The following is an 18,534-nucleotide window of genomic DNA, read 5'->3' as shown; positions in this document are numbered from 1 at the left end:
ACACATGCACACATATATAACATAACTTTTTTTTTTATTCCCATTTCTTTTTTAAAAAGTGTTAGAACCTTTTCGGTGAATAAGCTATATGGCCAACTTTTAGATTGTTTCATAAATTTCATATAATCTCTGAATTAAGATGCTTTTGTGCCTGTTGACAGTAATGACACAATGTTTAAACTTTCATGTTTTGATACTGTTTTTGTGAAGTAGTAATCTTGAAAAATTATTGCTACATTCAACCAAAAATGTTAAATTTTATTTTTCCAAAGAGCTAAAAAAATAAATGAAAGAAAAATGGCATGTGTACTTCACCCTTTTATTTTGAGGTATTTAGAAAAATAAGTTTTACAACACTGTACTTTAAGACTAGTTATAGTGTATGAATTGTATGTATTATTGTGATTGTCTTATTCTCAAACATTTATTTACTATATGGTGAAGTTGAAATTGGTTTCATATCTTGCTTTGTATTTTTAAGAGACTGAGAAAAAATAGTGTGGTGTGTGCATTCTGTAATTTCATTTGCTCAAGTGAGGCCTGTATCTGTGTGATTATCCTTCATATATAGTTCTATTTTCAGAGAGCTAAAAAAATTATTTTAAGCTCTTTAGAAAACCAATTAAATGAAATGACACTTGTTAAATACTACAGTGAACATTGTATACAACAAATCAAAGTAAGTTAATATTATTGATCTGAACTAAGAATCAATCAGATAATGAAAATGCTAATTTAATGCACTCTGTTTGTACAGTTGTTAGAACATATGTTTAAGTTTGGAACCCTCTTATCTCCTTTAGTATGGATTTTCACATCATGGAGAGTCTGGTAAAGGATGTGGAAGTATTCAAAACAAAAGCAAACAGATGGTCTCTTCACCAGGACGAAGTAGTGAGTCAGTAAGTGGAAAGGAAGTACCTGGCAAAAACTTTCATCAAGAATTTGTAAGTTAGGTGTCTCTAGTACAAGTAATTAATGTATTTTGTGAGTTAGGTGTCTCTAGTACAAGTAATTAATGTATTTTGTAAGTTAGGTGTCTCTAGTACAAGTAGTTAATGTATTTTGTAAGTTAAGTGTCTCTAGTACAAGTAGTTAATGTATTTTGTAAGTTAGGTGTCTCTAGTACAAGTAGTTAATGTATTTTGTGAGTTAGGTGTCTCTAGTACAAGTAGTTAATGTATTTTGTAAGTTAGGTGTCTCTAGTACAAGTAGTTAATGTATTTTGTAAGTTAGGTGTCTCTAGTACAAGTAGTTAATGTATTTTATAAGTTAGGTGTCTCTAGTACAAGTAGTTAATGTATTTTATAAGTTAGGTGTCTCTAGTACAAGTAGTTAATGTATTTTATAAGTTAGGTGTCTCTAGTACAAGTAATTAATGTATTTTTGTGAGTTAGGTGTCTCTAGTACAAGTAGTTAATGTATTTTTGTAAGTTAGGTGTCTCTAGTACAAGTAGTTAATGTATTTTGTAAGTTAGGTGTCTCTAGTACAAGTAGTTAATGTATTTTATAAGTTAGGTGTCTCTAGTACAAGTAATTAATGTATTTTGTAAGTTAGGTGTCTCTAGTACAAGTAGTTAATGTATTTTGTAAGTTAGGTGTCTCTAGTACAAGTAGTTAATGTATTTTGTAAGTTAGGTGTCTCTAGTACAAGTAGTTAATGTATTTTTATAAGTTAGGTGTCTCTAGTACAAGTAGTTAATGTATTTTTATAAGTTAGGTGTCTCTAGTACAAGTAATTAATGTATTTTGTAAGTTAGGTGTCTCTAGTACAAGTAGTTAATGTATTTTTTGTAAGTTAGGTGTCTCTAGTACAAGTAGTTAATGTATTTTGTAAGTTAAGTGTCTCTAGTACAAGTAGTTAATGTATTTTGTGAGTTAGGTGTCTCTAGTACAAGTAGTTAATGTATTTTATAAGTTAGGTGTCTCTGGTACAAGTAGTTAATGTATTTTATAAGTTAGGTGTCTCTGGTACAAGTAGTTAATGTATTTTATAAGTTAGGTGTCTCTAGTACAAGTAGTTAATGTGTTTTATAAGTTAGGTGTCTCTAGTACAAGTAGTTAATGTGTTTTATAAGTTAGGTGTCTCTAGTACAAGTAGTTAATGTGTTTTATAAGTTAGGTGTCTCTAGTACAAGTAGTTAATGTGTTTTATGTCAGTTCAGTGTCTCTAGTACAAGTAGTTAATGTGTTTTATGTCAGTTCAGTGTCTCTAGTACAAGTAGTTAATGTGTTTTATGTCAGTTCAGTGTCTCTGTATGATTTAACCTCTTTGAAAGGTGATGCTTTTTTAAGATGACAAAAACTAAGTTTTATAATAGTATATTTTTGTATACAGAATTTTAAGTATTGCAAACAAAATCTTAACATTTAAATATTTTGTTACATTGTAAGTGTTTTGATCTAAGCTTAACCCTTGCATGATTGGCTAAGTGTAAAATAAGAGTTCATATACACTTTTGCACATGTGAAGTTCTTGTACTATAATTTAATATAGTATGTGTATCTCCACAAAATTTAGTAGACTTTTAGTAAACATTACAAGTCGGAACTTTTTGAGGTATTTTTTGTTAAAGATTTGAGTATTTTGAGTGCAAAGTGATTTTTGTGTTATTAAAGAATTATTCTTTTAGAAATTTCAAATATTATTTGTATTTTTTACAACCATCTAAATACATTTCAAGTATTGTTTTTCACTGACTTTGTATTTCATCTATTTACTCTACCCTAACTCTCTATGGGCTGATCAATGTTGTAAGCACTATAAAAAAAAAAAAAATTAGGAAATAAATTTGCCCTTTTTTTTTTGTTCTGGAATGATTACATATTCTGACATGAAAACATAAAGTTTAGTCTTAGTAACTTAAAAATATAAAATGTATAATGTAACAAGATTTGTTATACTGACCTTATCAGCCATGCCATCTTTTGACATTTAATTTTATTATGTTGCATATAATTTATAGTATTTCCAATAAGTAATGCATAGTGAATTAAAAACAGTCACAACTTTCTGATATCTGCTATGCCATGGGTTTTTCTACCCACAGCATAATGGCTTGTAGAATGGTTGTTTTTTCAAGCACAAACTTTTAGCTCGTAGCTACACCATCTCTTGACTGATGTAAAGTGTAATTAGTTTTGTATTCAGGAGGTTAAACTCTTTCATTTGGAGTATTTGACCAGGCTAATGTCTTAAATTAATTTACTGTAATTCTGCCTAAATGGCTCTCAATTTAATAGTCTGATTAGTTTCAGGTGAGTAATGAAACACCCCACACTAGGTATTGCTGGCACACAAGTACAGCTTATGAAAAGGAAAAAAGTATTAATTTTCCTGACATTGCTTAAAGGAATTTTAAAATGCTCTAGCATTTGAGGATTCACTCTGTGTTTTACTGGGAAAAGCTTGAAGATTGAGGTGTTAATCTCTTAGCACTGTATAATCTTTCACTCTTATATGTTTTTTGCTGGGAAAAGCTTGAAGATTGAGGTGTTAATCTCTTAGCACTGTATAATCTTTCACTCTTATATGTGTTTTACTGGGAAAAGCTTGAAGATTGTGGTGTTAATCTCTTAGCACTGTATAATCTTTCAGTATTGTTGTGACTGAATAGTAAATTGTATTTGATAAACTTAAGCATCAAAGAAAATGCCTATTGTTTGGTGCTTTGTTAGAACCCTTACATCCAACAGTATGTTTACAAAGTTTATATGTAGTTTTAATGAATAAGAAATATGAATTTTGTATTTTTTTCAGTATTTATTTTACTTGAATGTGCTATGTTTTATTTTTTTGATTCTGTTCAGCCATCACTACATGGAGAAACATCCGATAATTTACCCAGCCAGTTGCCACAAGTGAATGGTGGGGTTTGGAGTAAGTATTGTAAATGTACCACGCTTCCTGTTTCAGTATGAAGGTTACTTTAGTTACACTTTTATGTAAAAAATGATTGTGTGCATAACCTTGGTCAAAATATCTCTCAACTTGGTGCAGTATGTAGGAGTGGTTAATTTTTTCTTTCTTTGGGATATTTAGGTAAAGTTAATTTTTAAAATAAACCAGTTTAGCTGTACTTTATATTCTACACCACATCACCTTCTGGCAATGTCTTAAGTTTATACAATTTCACAATATCAGGCTATTCTAAAGAATTTTGAGTTTTGTTGAAATTTGGAGCATTATGTCAGGGTTAGGTATCAACAAAACCTTATGATCATATTATCCCACTGTAGTTGTTTCATTTTCTGTCCCTGATCATAATGACAGAAGCTTTTCCACAGAAAATCCACGGAATGCCAAAGTGCATGGAACAGTTATCAGTAGGAGGATTCATCTAGTGCAAAGATCTGTGAAAACTGACTTGGGATCAGAAGTACAAGGCAAGACCTCATCTGGTATGTGTGAATGAAAGTAATCTGTGAAAGACATTTCAGTAGGAAGTTTAATATTCCCTCATCCAATGGCTTAGTGTTAAATTTTGGTACTTTTGGTGGGAAAAGTAGAGCCTATTAAGTGGGTCTGTGCTTTAATGCAAAATAAGTAAAAGCAAGTTTAACTTGTATGTTAGGTAAACATTTTCTTTATACAGTTTTAAGCTGTGATTTCTATAGCTTGGAAAGGATTTTTTGTTTTACTTATTTTTCTTGAAACCACAATGTTGATAAATTCTTCAGTTTTTTTAAAAATTACATCAGTCTTTTAATATCTTCACTTGAGCTGGAAGCTTTTAAAACCAAATATAAAGTCCATTGAGGTATGTGGTACTAAAGAAATTACTCTATTTAAGAGTGGCATCTAGTAATTTGGATTTTTGTTAGAAATAATTCTATCCATAAAAGCTGAATTTTAAAGATGGCATAAGTAGTTGTAATGTTTCTTTTTTACATCTGTATCATTGATTTTTCAGTGTGTGTATAACATAATTGTCATAGTGTCCTTTTCTATCAATGAAATTTCATTATTTTTTACGAAGGAGTCATCACTTCTCTGAGTGACATTGTAAATAATCCCAAGCCAAGTTCTCATGCTGCTGTTGTGAGTCACAATAGTAAAACCAGTGATTTGAGTCAAGCAAGGTACTCTCTGTACAAGGCTCTTGTTCCTGCTAAGGTGAGAACCCAACAAATGCATACATTTTTAATTGTAGTGAACAAAACTAGGAAGGAAATTGATATTAAATAATGTTGTAACTTAACGTATTAAAGAAATTATATACTTAAGTTTAATGTAAACTTGTCTAATATCTGTGTTCAGATTAGTTTAATAAAAAATACCTGTTTTGAAACAAATTCAACATTACTCTTTAGATGTTTGGGTTTGCTCCAAAGCAGATATATAAAGCTCTTCTGTGAAAAAGTCCAATTAATATATTTACAAAAATTCTGCTCAGATGTTTAAGGAGTTATTGCAAGTTTATTTTGTAAGATTGATTCACAGGTTCTGAAGATGTAATTTTCTTTGGGGTCGTGCTTTATATAACTTGTAAGTATTAAATAGTTTTACACAAATAAGTTGCAAAAGTTAATGCTTATAGTGTTTTAAAATTTATCTTAACATTAAAAAGGATAATGACATTGTACTAATGATTTTCTTTTAAAAAATGTTAGAAACAGTTATGCAGTACTTGACATTGACTTATTAGATAAGTTGATTAAACTCGGAAAAAATATATTTCTACTACTACAAGGAATGTCTTAATGATCTAAGTAAAATACTAAATATGGTGCTAACTGTGTCTCAGCTCATTAAAATGTCTTAGTTGAACAAAATTTATAATTGGTAGATGGTGCTTTGAGAAATATTCTCAGTGCCTATGAGCAATACCCCATTTTTCTAAGTATTCGTAAGTTATTCACTTTGTTTTGTTGCTCGTCTGTTTTTCTTTGCATTGGTCCCTCATTTTGATATATTTGATATTATGATTTTCCTGAACTGAGTATGTATCTTTTATGGGTATTTTCCTGCTTACACTTCCCACTCTCCTCATTACAATCTTCTGGTGTTTATCTCTTTTGCTAGTCTTCAAAGTGATGGTTCGGTGGTGGTGCATAGAGGGAGACACATTGTCATGTAATGGTGTTGCTCTTCTGTTGCTAGGGAGATGGCTCATGATAGTTGATTCCAGTATAGAGGGGTGTGTAAGGCTTATGGCATGCATTATACAAAAATAAGTTTTTGCATGTGGAAGGGAGCATAAAATGTGAAAATCTACTCTCATGAGTGAGAATTACTTATTGGAAATTCATTTTCAGTTTAAGAAAATTATAATATGAAAAAATTCAGTTAACAACCCATGTTTTCAAAATTGTAAAAATAAAGTTATTGTTTTTTTTTTATGCCAGCCATTGTACATATAATGAAAGTGATACAATAGTGGGTTTGTGCTAGCTATTCTTGTGGTAATTCAAGGTTAAACTTAGCCAAGAGTAGAAGATTGAAGTGTTAATGTTTTTGGAAGTGAGTGGAGTGATGTGTTATTGAGACAAGACATGGTGTTTAAATTGAGAATAAAAATAAACTTTTTCTGAAAATGAAGTTAATTTAGTAAACTATTGATTGTTCAGTAAAGCAGACTGGAGTAATAAAATTTTAAGAGAAATCAATCACATTTTAAATAAAGATAATCAGTGAAAGATTGTTTTTATTAAGTAGGTTGATCTGGATAGAATGTCTAACAACAAAGGTGGTAAAAATACAAAGTAAAACTAAAGATCCTCAGTAATAAGGTTTGGTCCTTTCAGATGCGAGTCTGCAGCTCTCGGAGATCAAAATGAATCTGCCCGAGAACCAATAAAACAACTTACAGAAAGCACTTTATGTAGTTGACCAGGCAAAACATTTAGTCATGGGAAGCTTTGTGTTTCTGCCCCATGCAACAGTCTTAAAACAGTTCTGCATACACAGTGTGATATAATAGTTATCTCATGGAACTGTTGATACTTAACTGGATCAGTCACAGAAGGTAATACCTCAGGCTGAAGCTTAGCACATTACATCAACAGCACTTAGATCTGTATTAGGACTTAGATAAATTTAAACATTTTGAAAAGATCAGTTATACACTTGGAGAGTGTAGTATGTAACATTTACATACTACATGCATATTAAACCTATAAGGGGAATTTATATTTATTACTATTATTATAGTGGTAGAATGTTAAAACCCTTTTATAAAACTTATCAGAACACAACTTTGCTAAGTCTTTATCTTCATAGCAACATTATAATTAACACTTGATTATACTTGTGAATATTTTGTGACAAGTTTTTGAATTTTTTTTAACTTTGTTATTTAGCAGAGTTCCCAGATGAAGAAACCGGTTGGGGAAGGTGTGATACTGTCATCAAAAGTAAGTTGTGTTGCAGAAGGTGCGATACAAAAAAATCATTGTGTAAGGTGTATAAAGGAACTTTAATTTTTGTGCTTCTAATTTTCTTACGCTAAAACATTTGTCATTAAAGCATTTGATTGCTAAGACATCTCAATCAACATACTAAACCAGAAATATGACTAATATTTACATACTAATACACTGGTGGTTTAGAATAGAAATTGTTTTTAAATCTGAAGAGACATGGAAAAGTATTTACTGTTTATTTCAATATCAGAATTATGGTACTTGTATTAACCCTTTCATAATGGGTTTGATATACATGAGTTCATATACATACTTGCCACACCAAGCATTTATAGTAAAACTTCAGATGCAGTATCTGCATTTTTGCAAAAGTTGGCAGACTTTTACTACAGATTGCAATTTTTTTATACATAAAATCACTTTTTAATGAAGTATTTTTACTGAACATTTTTTTGTGACAATGTCAAGTCTGTTATGTTACTAGTTCAAGTGCAAGATGATTTTCATGTTAAACTATTACTCCTCCCTAAATTCTTGAATATTACTAGCGTAATCTCTAAAACCTCCTAAATACATTTCAAACGTTTGGTTTCAGCAAGACTTTATTTATGTTCTCTACCCTAACTATGTTGGGTATGCTAATTTGACCAATCCTGTAACCACCATTTAAAAGAAAAAAAAAGTGCTTTAGTCATTGTAGAATTGTTACAGATTATGACACAAATATATGTTTAGTGCAAAGTCTCTTAATGTTATATATTTTTATTATACTTACCTTCCAGTTGTGTGTTTAACATAACTTACATTGACATGGCACAAGTAATTCAGAACGGTGAATAAAGGAGTGAAAAACAAAACTCTCATTTTAGCTGTGGCGTTTTAAATTTAGTTACTGCTGGATATAGGTTGCTGAGCCTTTTAAACTTTCACCCATAAAGGATATGAAACAAAATGTATTTTTTATGTTTTTATGTTCACAGTTGAATAATCGAAAAAAATTGTAAATTGCTATATCGATACCACAAATTCCACTAATATATCAAGTTTAGTAATGAAGCTGTATTTAGGTTTGAAAACAAACCATTAAATTTTAATCAGATTAATGATACAACCTACCAACTGTAATCTTGGTTTGAAAGAATGGAACAGCTTCTAATGTATTAAAATGGCTGAGAAACCCAACCTGGGAACATTCTAAGCTGTTGATTGGTTTATTCACATAATGAAGTAAGTGTGTATAAGTGACTACTTCCAAAAATGGAAAGAGGGAATTTGGGCACTGTTTGATTCAGTACATAAACCATATCTCAGCAAAATGAAAATATACAAGGTTTTTATTTTACATTCTAGCTTGTAAATATAGTAATTTGAGTTCCTGATTTTTACAAAACTATAGACTTAATATTTTCACAACACAAACATATAATTTAAACCAGTGCTGCATTTGACATACCACATGACTTGCACAAATTGATAGTTAAAAGTAAATATTTAAAGAATACACCTAATATATTAACTAATGTGTAATACTAACATTTATTTAGAAACAAACTGTAGATAATTCAACTGACATTCATGAAATGGTAGTTCTAAAAAAATTTTGAATGTAAGTCAACAAATGTGGTGACATGACCTGATTTGTGACCCACAACAATAGGTTTAAGGGTGTGGAAATCATGCATGAGTTATTCTTGTATTTATTAGCTTATACAATCATTTGAGTCTAATTATGAAATATTTTGATTTTGTTTTGCTATATAGTAATTACTTATTACCTTGTCCTTTAATTCAACCATTAATTTGCTACTGTGTTTAGAAAGGTTCTGAGAATGAATTTGTTTTTTATGATAGTGGCTGGCATTTGATATTGCCTTCCAGTTGAACTACTGATAACTGTATGTAATCTGGTCATCTGGCAAACATAAGATAAAAATAGTAACTCTAGTTACTCTGAGTGGTGCATGTTACTCTAAATTAAACATTTTGTTTTGTTAGACAATAACATTGATCAGAATTAATGAAATTAGACAAGCATTGTAAACTTTAATCATAATGAACAATGTTAACATATGCTGTATAATTGTATAGGTTAGTCTTTGTGATTTTTTATTTCAATTGATCAGTTGAAATCTCTCTGTTTAATATCATACAGTAATATTTGGTAACAATGTATAAGAAATATCTACATTTCAAAGTTTAAGTGATGAAGATGGTTTAAATTGATTTCTCTCTGTTTTAGTTGCTAGTTTTAAGAAGAAAAGATTAAACTATCTAACTTCCATACTACTACAATTTAGTTTTCAAATCTTTGTCTAATATTTTTCTTTTAATTTAGGAAACAATAACCAATGGATTTGGAATTACCAGAATGAACAATGCTACTGCTTCTCAGCCATTGTCAAGCTCTGCAAGTCGATCTGTAATTTGTTTTTTTCAAAGTTGCTTTCAATACTTGCTTTTAGATTATTTTCATGTCTTAAAATTCTTTCCTATGTCAACTTGCTTGTATACCACAGCTTACATTGAAATAATTAAAAATATAAATGTTATGTAAACACAAGGTTTAAAATGCTGCCAAGTTTATTGAGCAAAGCTTATGTGCACTTGCAAAACTGTGATAATTAATACAGTATTATAAGTGTACATGTAATTTAAATTAAAAAGACAAAATAATAAAACTGCAGTTTTATTTTTAAATCTTTTGAATAACTTGTGACAAAAAGTGTAATGCAGACTTGAGGCTGTAAATTACTACCTATAATAGAAATAGGCTATTTTTCTATCTACTTAAATGTTTTCAGGAAATGTAAGTTTTAAATTTTAATATGTAAATGCAATCTGATTTTTCAGTTGACAAAAGTATTTTTAATTTTAACATGAATATCACTTTACACTTGAAGCAGTCACTGAGCCCATATAATCATGGAGAAAGTTTTTAATAAAATTACTTCATTAAAAATCCAATTTTGATGTACAAAAAAATGATTATTGAAAGCCTGTGAAGCTTCAAAATGATACATAAAAAAACATGTTAAAAGTTATAGCACAGAAACTAAAGGTCAATTTGTGGTTAAGATTAAAGTCAAATTGACCAAGTCCATAACAAGAGTTAACTGTGACAATAAAGTTTGTACAATTTGCATTATACACTTTTGACTAAAACTTTATATTTTATCTGTTATTTACTGCTGTAACTTTATCAGGTTGGTCAGTTTGACTGACCTTGTAACCATCATGAAAAGTCTGAAGTAACTGTAAATTTTTGTTTCTTCCTAGAATGATTTTAAATTGTAACTTGAAATAGTTTAAAATTTGGAGCAGTCTAAAATTTGGAGCAGTCTACATTTCTTTCTACTTAAATTTTCTTGTTATTGTCCTTTGAACCATATGCAACTAATATTCCCACCACATATTTGGCAAGTTTGTAGCTAGTTATTTTATAAAATTCTATAATGCATGGGCTGTTTACCAGTTGCTTGCAAGTGTACGTTTTTCTTTATTTTACTTAATTTAATGTAAGAGTCAAATTTTTACATTTTAATAACTTTTATAGTAATAAAAATATAATGCACAATTTGGTAGATTTAAAACTGGCTTTCTGTTGGTTATAAATGGTATATTCAGTATCGGAGAGCTATTGGTAACTTGTGAAAGAGGATTTTTTTAAAAATATTGCTTCATAAAATTAAGAACTTAAAACTTGTATAATAATTTGGCTTGTTAGCTACATTTTTATGTAAAGTTTATTCTTATACTGTGATAAAGTAATTAAAGTTTGATTGTAACTCAAAACTTCGTAATGTGCAAAATGATGCTCGTGGGAAGAGGGTTAATATAAGTTGTGCAACATTGTTAAGAATGAGCCAAAATAATCATTTTCTGATGTGTAGATGATTGTCGTTGTTTATATATTATAAAAATAACATTAACAACTATGAAATATTCAAGCATTAGACTATTAGAAACAGAAATGTGTTTTTCTTTCAATAATAATTATTACAGATGTCTGAAATATAAATGGCTAGGTGACATCATTATTTACCCTACCTAGAAATCCATCCCAACTCCTCCACCACACATGGAAATCCTCATCAAGAATCCCAAAGCACGAGGAAACAAAAGTGATTTTCTGAAGGGCTTACAGAGTGAAATGAATGAATTAGACCAAAAGATGATAATTACCAGAAAGGACTTGATGGAAATAAAACTGAGAATGACCTCTCGCAGGTATTTAAAGTCCCATGAAAAATTTCTTTGTAAGCATGGTTTTGCGAGATGTTAAATAATTCTAGAAACGTACCCTGCGAATGTGTAACTCGTGCATTACATAGTTTTGCAGGATGACTTGCTCTCAAGCATATATCATAAAGAAATTTTATTATTAGCTAAGATGAGTGGCTCATAGAAAAGCTGAGTTTGATTTTTTCTCAAGTACTGGGAGTCTGAAAGAACTTTTATTTATTGAAAGTTTACCACATTTGATGTAAATATATTAGGTCTTTTGTAGACAAAAAAATTTCCAATTGAATATTTTTAAAACTTTTGTGATATGTGTACTTTTCACTGCTTTGAATGTAAAGTTATTTTTGTGTTTAACATTAAAAAATACTTTTCTACATTTTAAAAATTTCATTTGCATTATTCCTCCTATATAAATGTTAAAGGTTTTTTGCTTTTTATAAGATATTTTTTAAATACCGTAACTATTCAGGATCAACCTGTTTGACTCACCTTGTATCCATCTTTAAAAAGTGGGGGATAATTTTAAATTTTTCATATTTTTCTCTGGAATGACTGTAAATTGTAAGAAACCACGATTGTTTATCCTAGAGAGCTTAAAGCTTGTAACAGCATATATATCTATGTATACTTGATATTGTGTTATTCCCTATTGAACTATGACTAATAATCCTGTTGTACAAGTTGTAAATTAGCCAGTGAATGTGTAGCTCATTTTCCTATAGAATTATACAATGCCTGAGAGACTCTCAAGCATACCCCAGAAAGAAATTATTATTCATGGATGAGTGGCTCATGCGAGAATCTTTGTTTTTTTCTTAGTATGTAGCCTCATTATCTCTTGAATGATTTGAATTTTCAACTCTGACAGTCAAACCATTTCAGTTGGTGTATTTTATCACACCCAAGATCTTGTACATTAATTTGTTCTAATCCTGCCTGAAAGAATTTCAATCTGGTGATAGGCTGATAAAGATTCTGATAAGTAATAAAACTCAATCAGATATTGCTGGTGCACAAAAATATAGCTAACAGAAAGGGGAGTTGGAGATACAGCATTAATTTATTCTTGTCCTGTCTAAAAGAATTAAGTGTCAGAGCTACTGAGTATTTTCTTATTTTTTGTCCTTGTAATTTTCACATTTATAATATATAAAGAGTACACTTGGAAAACAAGAAATATAGTATATCTTTTTTTGTCAAATGTTAAAACTTAATTCTACTTTAATACTGTTGGTACACCACAATGCTTCATTTAATTAACTAATGCACCAAAGAACACAAAATAATGTAAACAGTAAAAGTACTGTAACTGTTGTCCGTTTTCTGCCTTTCTGTGTGATAAGATCTGCTAAAAATTCAGCTGAGCTTCTTGATATATTTACTGGGAAATTTTTTTTTTCTGAGCAAAATGCACCATTCTTCATACAGAAAACAGTGTGGTATGTCATGTGGCAAGCAGTGTTTGATTTTTCTGGTTTATGGCTACATTACCAAATAAGATTTGAAGACTACAAAAATTATATTTTGCTTGAGTAATAAGTATATTATAACATGATGGGCAATTTACTTGAATTTCTATACATCTAAAAGGGTGGAAAATAAATTTTAGGAAAGGGAAGACCAAGAGAAAAATGTCACATACTAGAGAATGTTTAGGATATTTGTAATAGTTCATTATAAAACAAGAGATTAAAATGTATAATATTTGGTTTATTAGTTATATTTTTATGCCAAGTTTATTTGTATACATTGGTAATGGAGTATTAAACCTTAAAACTTTTTTTTAAAATTTTGTACCATCTTGGATTCATATCTGGTAGGTCAAAGCATGCATTCCAAAGCCCTTTACAGAATTGCATACAAAACTTAAAAGTTTTTAAGGTTTAATAATTAAATGGCCTGGTATGGTCAGGTGGTTATGGAGCTTGACCAGTAACCTAAGGGTTGCAGGTTTGAATCCCTGTCACCCCAAATATGCTTGCCCTTTCAGCTGTGGGTGTTTTATAACATATAGTCAATCCCACTATTCATTGGTAAATAGTTAGTGGTGGGTTACCAATGAATAGTGGGTGGTGATGACTAGCTGTCTTCCCTCTGTCTAGTCCTACGCTGCTAAATTAGGAACGACTAGCACAGATAGCACTTGTGTAGCTTTGCACAAAATTCAAATTGTTTTTACTTCACTGAATAGTGACCTCTGCATTTGCTAAGCTTCTTTCATTGAAGATACATTAAGGATGTTGTGTAGTTCACACCTGTAGTAAACATATAAACATCTAATATACACTTCTATGCCTTTATTTTTTATAAATTAGAATACTGCTGTTTAAAGTGAGTTACAAAAAATGTGGTAACTTTTTACACCTATTAGTTACCAAAAAAGAAAAGTTCACTTTCAAAACCTTCTTTGTTAATTTTATAAAGTTATCCATTGTTAATGTGTTAATTTGAACATGTATTTCAGTGTTTATATGTATTAATTTTAACTGTTTTAAATGTTGGTATTTGTTAATTTGGACATGTTTTTGTTAATATGAACATTTTTTTGGTGTATGTGCTAGCTTGAACTGTTTAAGGTTTGTTTTAATTTGGACATGTTTTTTGCTAGTTTTAATGGTTATGTGTTAATTGTGTTGCAGCTTAGTGATGACATTGAAAGAGAACACTGTGTGAATGGAATCAATATTGAAAAGATTTCAATCAAAGATGAAGAAGATGCCAATATGCTTTCAAGTTCTCTTGAAGCTGAAGAGAGGTAGTGTGTTTTATTTGCAGCATCTGTAAAATTCTGCATCATTTAAAAGTGTTAACAGTATTGCAATGTTTTTCTTAATCACTACTAACACGTCTTCTCAGGTACAGTAGTCTACTGTACGTAGAGCAGTGACGTATAAGTGGTGTCATCTTTAGTCTTTTTCAAGATGATATTTGGCAGGTATACTTTAAGCTCTCTTACACATTTGTGATGTCTGATAGGTGGCTTAAAACTTTGGTGAGGAGAGCAAAGTACAGAGGAAATTTCTATAGGCCTCAAGACTACCAGATAGGGTTAAAAGATACTTAAACATCTGTTTGAAAGAAAATAATTAAACCTGAATTTTAGTGTACAATAAAAGCACAGTACACAAAGCCTTTATGGGGTTATCATGTATTTTATTTTTATCTATTCATATAATGTGTGTAAAGAGAAATGTCTAGCAATACTGAACAGTGAGGGATGAAAACAACAGATGTAACTTATTCCACTCTAATTTCAGTCATGTTGAAGCTGAAATTATGTGAAATTGGTGAGAGCAAAATATATCTTAAACTCGCTGAAAAGTTTTTTACTACAACAAAATTGACAGTAGCAGTTTAGTCTTTGCGATTTAAATGAAAACTTGTGCGTTTCAGAGTTCCTGTCTCGTTGTTGTTTGCTTGTATCAAGAAAAGACAACCAATTTCCTTAAACCCAGAAATAATAGTCTACTGTTTCTAATGATGCATTTTATATTTTCTGAGGGTATTTAATGCACTTATTCTGATAATAGAAGTCAGCTTTCACAATGTAATGCAGGTTTTGGGGGCACTAAAATTATTGGTAAAGAAATGCTGTATACAAAAGTAGATGTATGCATTCTCTAAAGGTAAACAAGTAGATGTGTGTAGATCTAGCCTTAAAAATTGATCATGCAGAATTACGTAAAACTACCTAAATCAGTATACGTACTTGGTCATTTAATCACCCTGTAACCATGGAACTTTCTATACTGTAACTGAATATACTAAGATATTTTTAATTAAGTATGTTTGCTAAAGACTTGTATGTGATTTTATAAAGCCATTAATGAGTCATTGTAAGTGAAAGATGAAATCATTATTTTACATTGAAATGAGAATTTTTTTTCCTAGAGGACTATAGATTGTAATAGACAAATTAGTTATTGTAATGGCTTCTAACATTTCATCTGCTTCAATTTACTTTTGTGGTTTTTGTTGAACTTAACTCCTTTCTCAATAAATGAAACGTTTAATCTTCAGCATGAGTGCATAGGGGAAAACAGTGTTGCATTTCACAATTTCATCTCGTGCCATGAGCCAACTGATCATGAGAAATATCCTTAATTTAACAGTATGGCAGCATCTTGTGTAATTAAACAGTAATCCTAAACTTTGGCACAACTATAGCCCTCAGCTATTTTGAAACTCTTTATTTATTCTAATGGGGCACAAAAACGTCTTGGATTCTGACACACTTGTATTGTACCCAGATCATTTCTCCTGAGCAAAAAAAGTAATTGTATTTAAAAACTTCATACTTTTATGAAAGAACTTAATAATTTTCTTAATTCTACAGACACAAGCTTACAGAGTTGAACAATTCTAGAAATGTTCAGTGTAACCTTTGCCCCATTTTCATTAACAATCTTAACACTGGCTCTGTCAATTTGACCGATCATTTGACCTCTTTGTACTAGAGTGTATATTCACAAAATTTGGCTGTCTTTTAAAAACAAATTTTTTTGGTGAAGCATTTTTAATAAAGTAAAATAATTTGTTTATGATTGTGTTGACTATTTGAATAGTTTATGTGAAAAGTAATTTTCATGTTAAGATTAAAAATACATTTTCCTCATTTCAGTTTCAAATTTCCTTTGCATAATACCTAAAACCTTCTAGATTTTTTTTCAGTAAAACTGTTTGTTTTTTTTTCATATCCTATCTCAAAACAGAATTGGTCAATTTGACTGATCTTGTAACCACAAAAGCTAATATTTTAAAGTCAAACTAAATCTAAATTACCCTTTTTTCTTTTTAGTATGACTTCAGATTGTAACATAAAGCTACTATGACAAAACTATTGATTCAAGTTTATTTTATTGTGCTTTCAACTGTGTTTAATTACTGTCCGTTTCACTGTAAGTTGTAAATCACTTGATAAAACCCTCAATGTGGATTCCTGTAGATGGTGAGGGGACCTCCCGAGGATGTTTTGTACCGTAGTTTACCTCCTGAGATCTGAACATCCACTCATGAAGGGGAGGAGAGGATACTGGTGGTTGAGGGGTTGAACCCTAACACACCACCATGGTCTTAAATTCCTGCAGATGAGTGGCCTTGCTATGCCCTACCCCAGGATCAGTTGGCTGGTCCATTTGGACTAGGGTCAACTTAAGTACCAGTGTTGGATGTTCTCAACAGGGTGTTGTGAACATGGCGTCTTATGCCAGCGTTTGAGTATAGTGCTCGCAAAACCCTGATGTTGCTGTAATGTTCTTGTTTGTTATTGCAGTGCTTCCCCTCATAGGGCTTAGTTGTGGGCAGGAACAAATCTGAAAAGATAAATTGTTTGATTGCATAATTTTGTTATCCTGTTTGTAGTTAATACTTCCCACTGCAAGTCTTAGGAATAACTGTCTTGGTTTTATTTGTTTATCATCCACAACAAATCTTAAAGTTTTTGGTTAGAATAACTGACATAATTTTTTGAAGATTTTGTAGCTAGAATGTGCTTTGGGAAAAAAATTGAGCCATTTATCAATTTTACTTTTTAGGTTTAATATTAAGGACAGAGATTTCTTTTAAACATTTTATTGTATCAAAACAAGTTTATTTGTCATATCCTAATGTATATGTGATATGCTCAACTTCTTTTAAACTCCTTAATGAAAGACTTCTTCGAGAAATGGGTTGGAAAGAAGAATGTTTAGATGACGATGCTTATGCACCTCTAACAGAAGAAGAATTGCAGGAATTTCACATCTTAACACAGAAGGTAACTTGTGTATGACATGGAACATAACGTACTCAGAACTTTAAATGTTTTTAGTTTGAATAATTAACCTTGCTATATACTGTTTAAGTAAATATATATGTGTTACCACAATCACTTTGCTTTCTCTCTTAATCAGTACAACTGAGAAAAAGAACATTGATTACTTAAATAAATCTTTTGTATTTGTTTCCTATAACTTATTTGAGGCTCTAAGTTTTTCAGTTGAAATAGCTTTGTAAATGTATTTGTATACTAGTCTGAAATCAAATGAGCTGTTTGTAGCGTATGTTTTGTATTAATGAGTATACATGTCTGGCCAACTGAAACTGGTGGAAATCATGTTTATTTCTTTTTAAGATTACAGATTTAATATAAATAATAAATACACGACCATTTGTTGATCTTTTAAAAAATCTATTTGAAGATTTAGGAATTTTGTAGATGTATTAAAAACATACACGAACACTGTTGATTTCAAGATGAATAGAAAGTTCTATATCATTTGTTTGTAAAATCTTGAAGATTTCATTTTAAAAAAACTATCAAGTGAAATTGAAATAACTGGCATTAATTATTACTTCATCTTAAAACTTCATCTTTAATAAGATAAAAATTATTTGGTGATTATATTTTTTGTACTATAATTATGCACTAGGTTGTCATTTCATCTACCTTATAGTATTTGGCTTTTAATATCAAAAAAATTTGTGATACACTAAACTTTAATTTGTCTCTTTTAAAATAGCTTCAGGTCAATGAGCGGAAGAATGGGATTCAGAGAAACTTTCATCTTAGTTGGAGCCCTAAGCATATTTCTCCACTTGCAAATGTTCTTCCTGTCAATACAAACTGGTCCAGTTCATCAGACACAGATTCTGACTGATCTTGTTTCTTGTGGTACTGCATCTTTGGTGTATTAAGTCTCTGCTTATGTTTTGTTTTTCTCTTTTTGAAGTTGTGTAGAGAAAGGGGACAAGTCTTTCATTGTGATACTTCTGTCAGAAGTGTGTGTGTGTGCTTGTTTTGCAGCAAAATTCCAGTTGTAAAGCTTAGCAGATAAAAATAATGCTTACTTAAGTTTCACTGTTCTACTCCCTATAAACTGTTAATTCCTGTTTTTAAAGTCTTTTAAAGTTGTTTCTTGTACATGAAGAGTTAAAAAAAATCTTAAG

The 18,534-nt window shown here is 30.3% G+C and overlaps 1 protein-coding gene across 2 annotated transcripts in view; it reads left to right on the top strand.

Annotated features, from left to right (window-relative positions):
• The window catches only part of LOC143245155 (uncharacterized), a 45,621-nt gene extending 28,259 nt beyond the window's left edge, over window positions 1-17,362 (top strand). Inside the window, exons 7-15 of one of the 2 annotated variants that reach the window (XM_076491142.1) lie at window positions 804-947; window positions 3,811-3,880; window positions 4,288-4,401; window positions 4,980-5,116; window positions 7,306-7,356; window positions 9,701-9,784; window positions 11,417-11,592; window positions 14,247-14,362; window positions 17,260-17,362. In XM_076491142.1, coding sequence (XP_076347257.1) covers window positions 804-947; window positions 3,811-3,880; window positions 4,288-4,401; window positions 4,980-5,116; window positions 7,306-7,356; window positions 9,701-9,784; window positions 11,417-11,592; window positions 14,247-14,280 — 810 coding nt within the window. In that variant the 3' untranslated portion in view covers window positions 14,281-14,362; window positions 17,260-17,362. Of the gene's footprint in view, window positions 1-803; window positions 948-3,810; window positions 3,881-4,287; window positions 4,402-4,979; window positions 5,117-7,302; window positions 7,357-9,700; window positions 9,785-11,416; window positions 11,593-14,246; window positions 14,363-17,259 lie in introns of both variants that reach the window. The other variant, XM_076491141.1, reaches the window with a different exon arrangement.
• The last annotated feature ends 1,172 nt before the right edge of the window (window positions 17,363-18,534 follow it).

Source organism: Tachypleus tridentatus, chromosome 2 (genome assembly GCF_004210375.1).
Source record: "Tachypleus tridentatus isolate NWPU-2018 chromosome 2, ASM421037v1, whole genome shotgun sequence".
NCBI classification, from domain to species: domain Eukaryota; kingdom Metazoa; phylum Arthropoda; class Merostomata; order Xiphosura; family Limulidae; genus Tachypleus; species Tachypleus tridentatus.
This window is presented reverse-complemented; position numbering and strand designations above follow the sequence as displayed.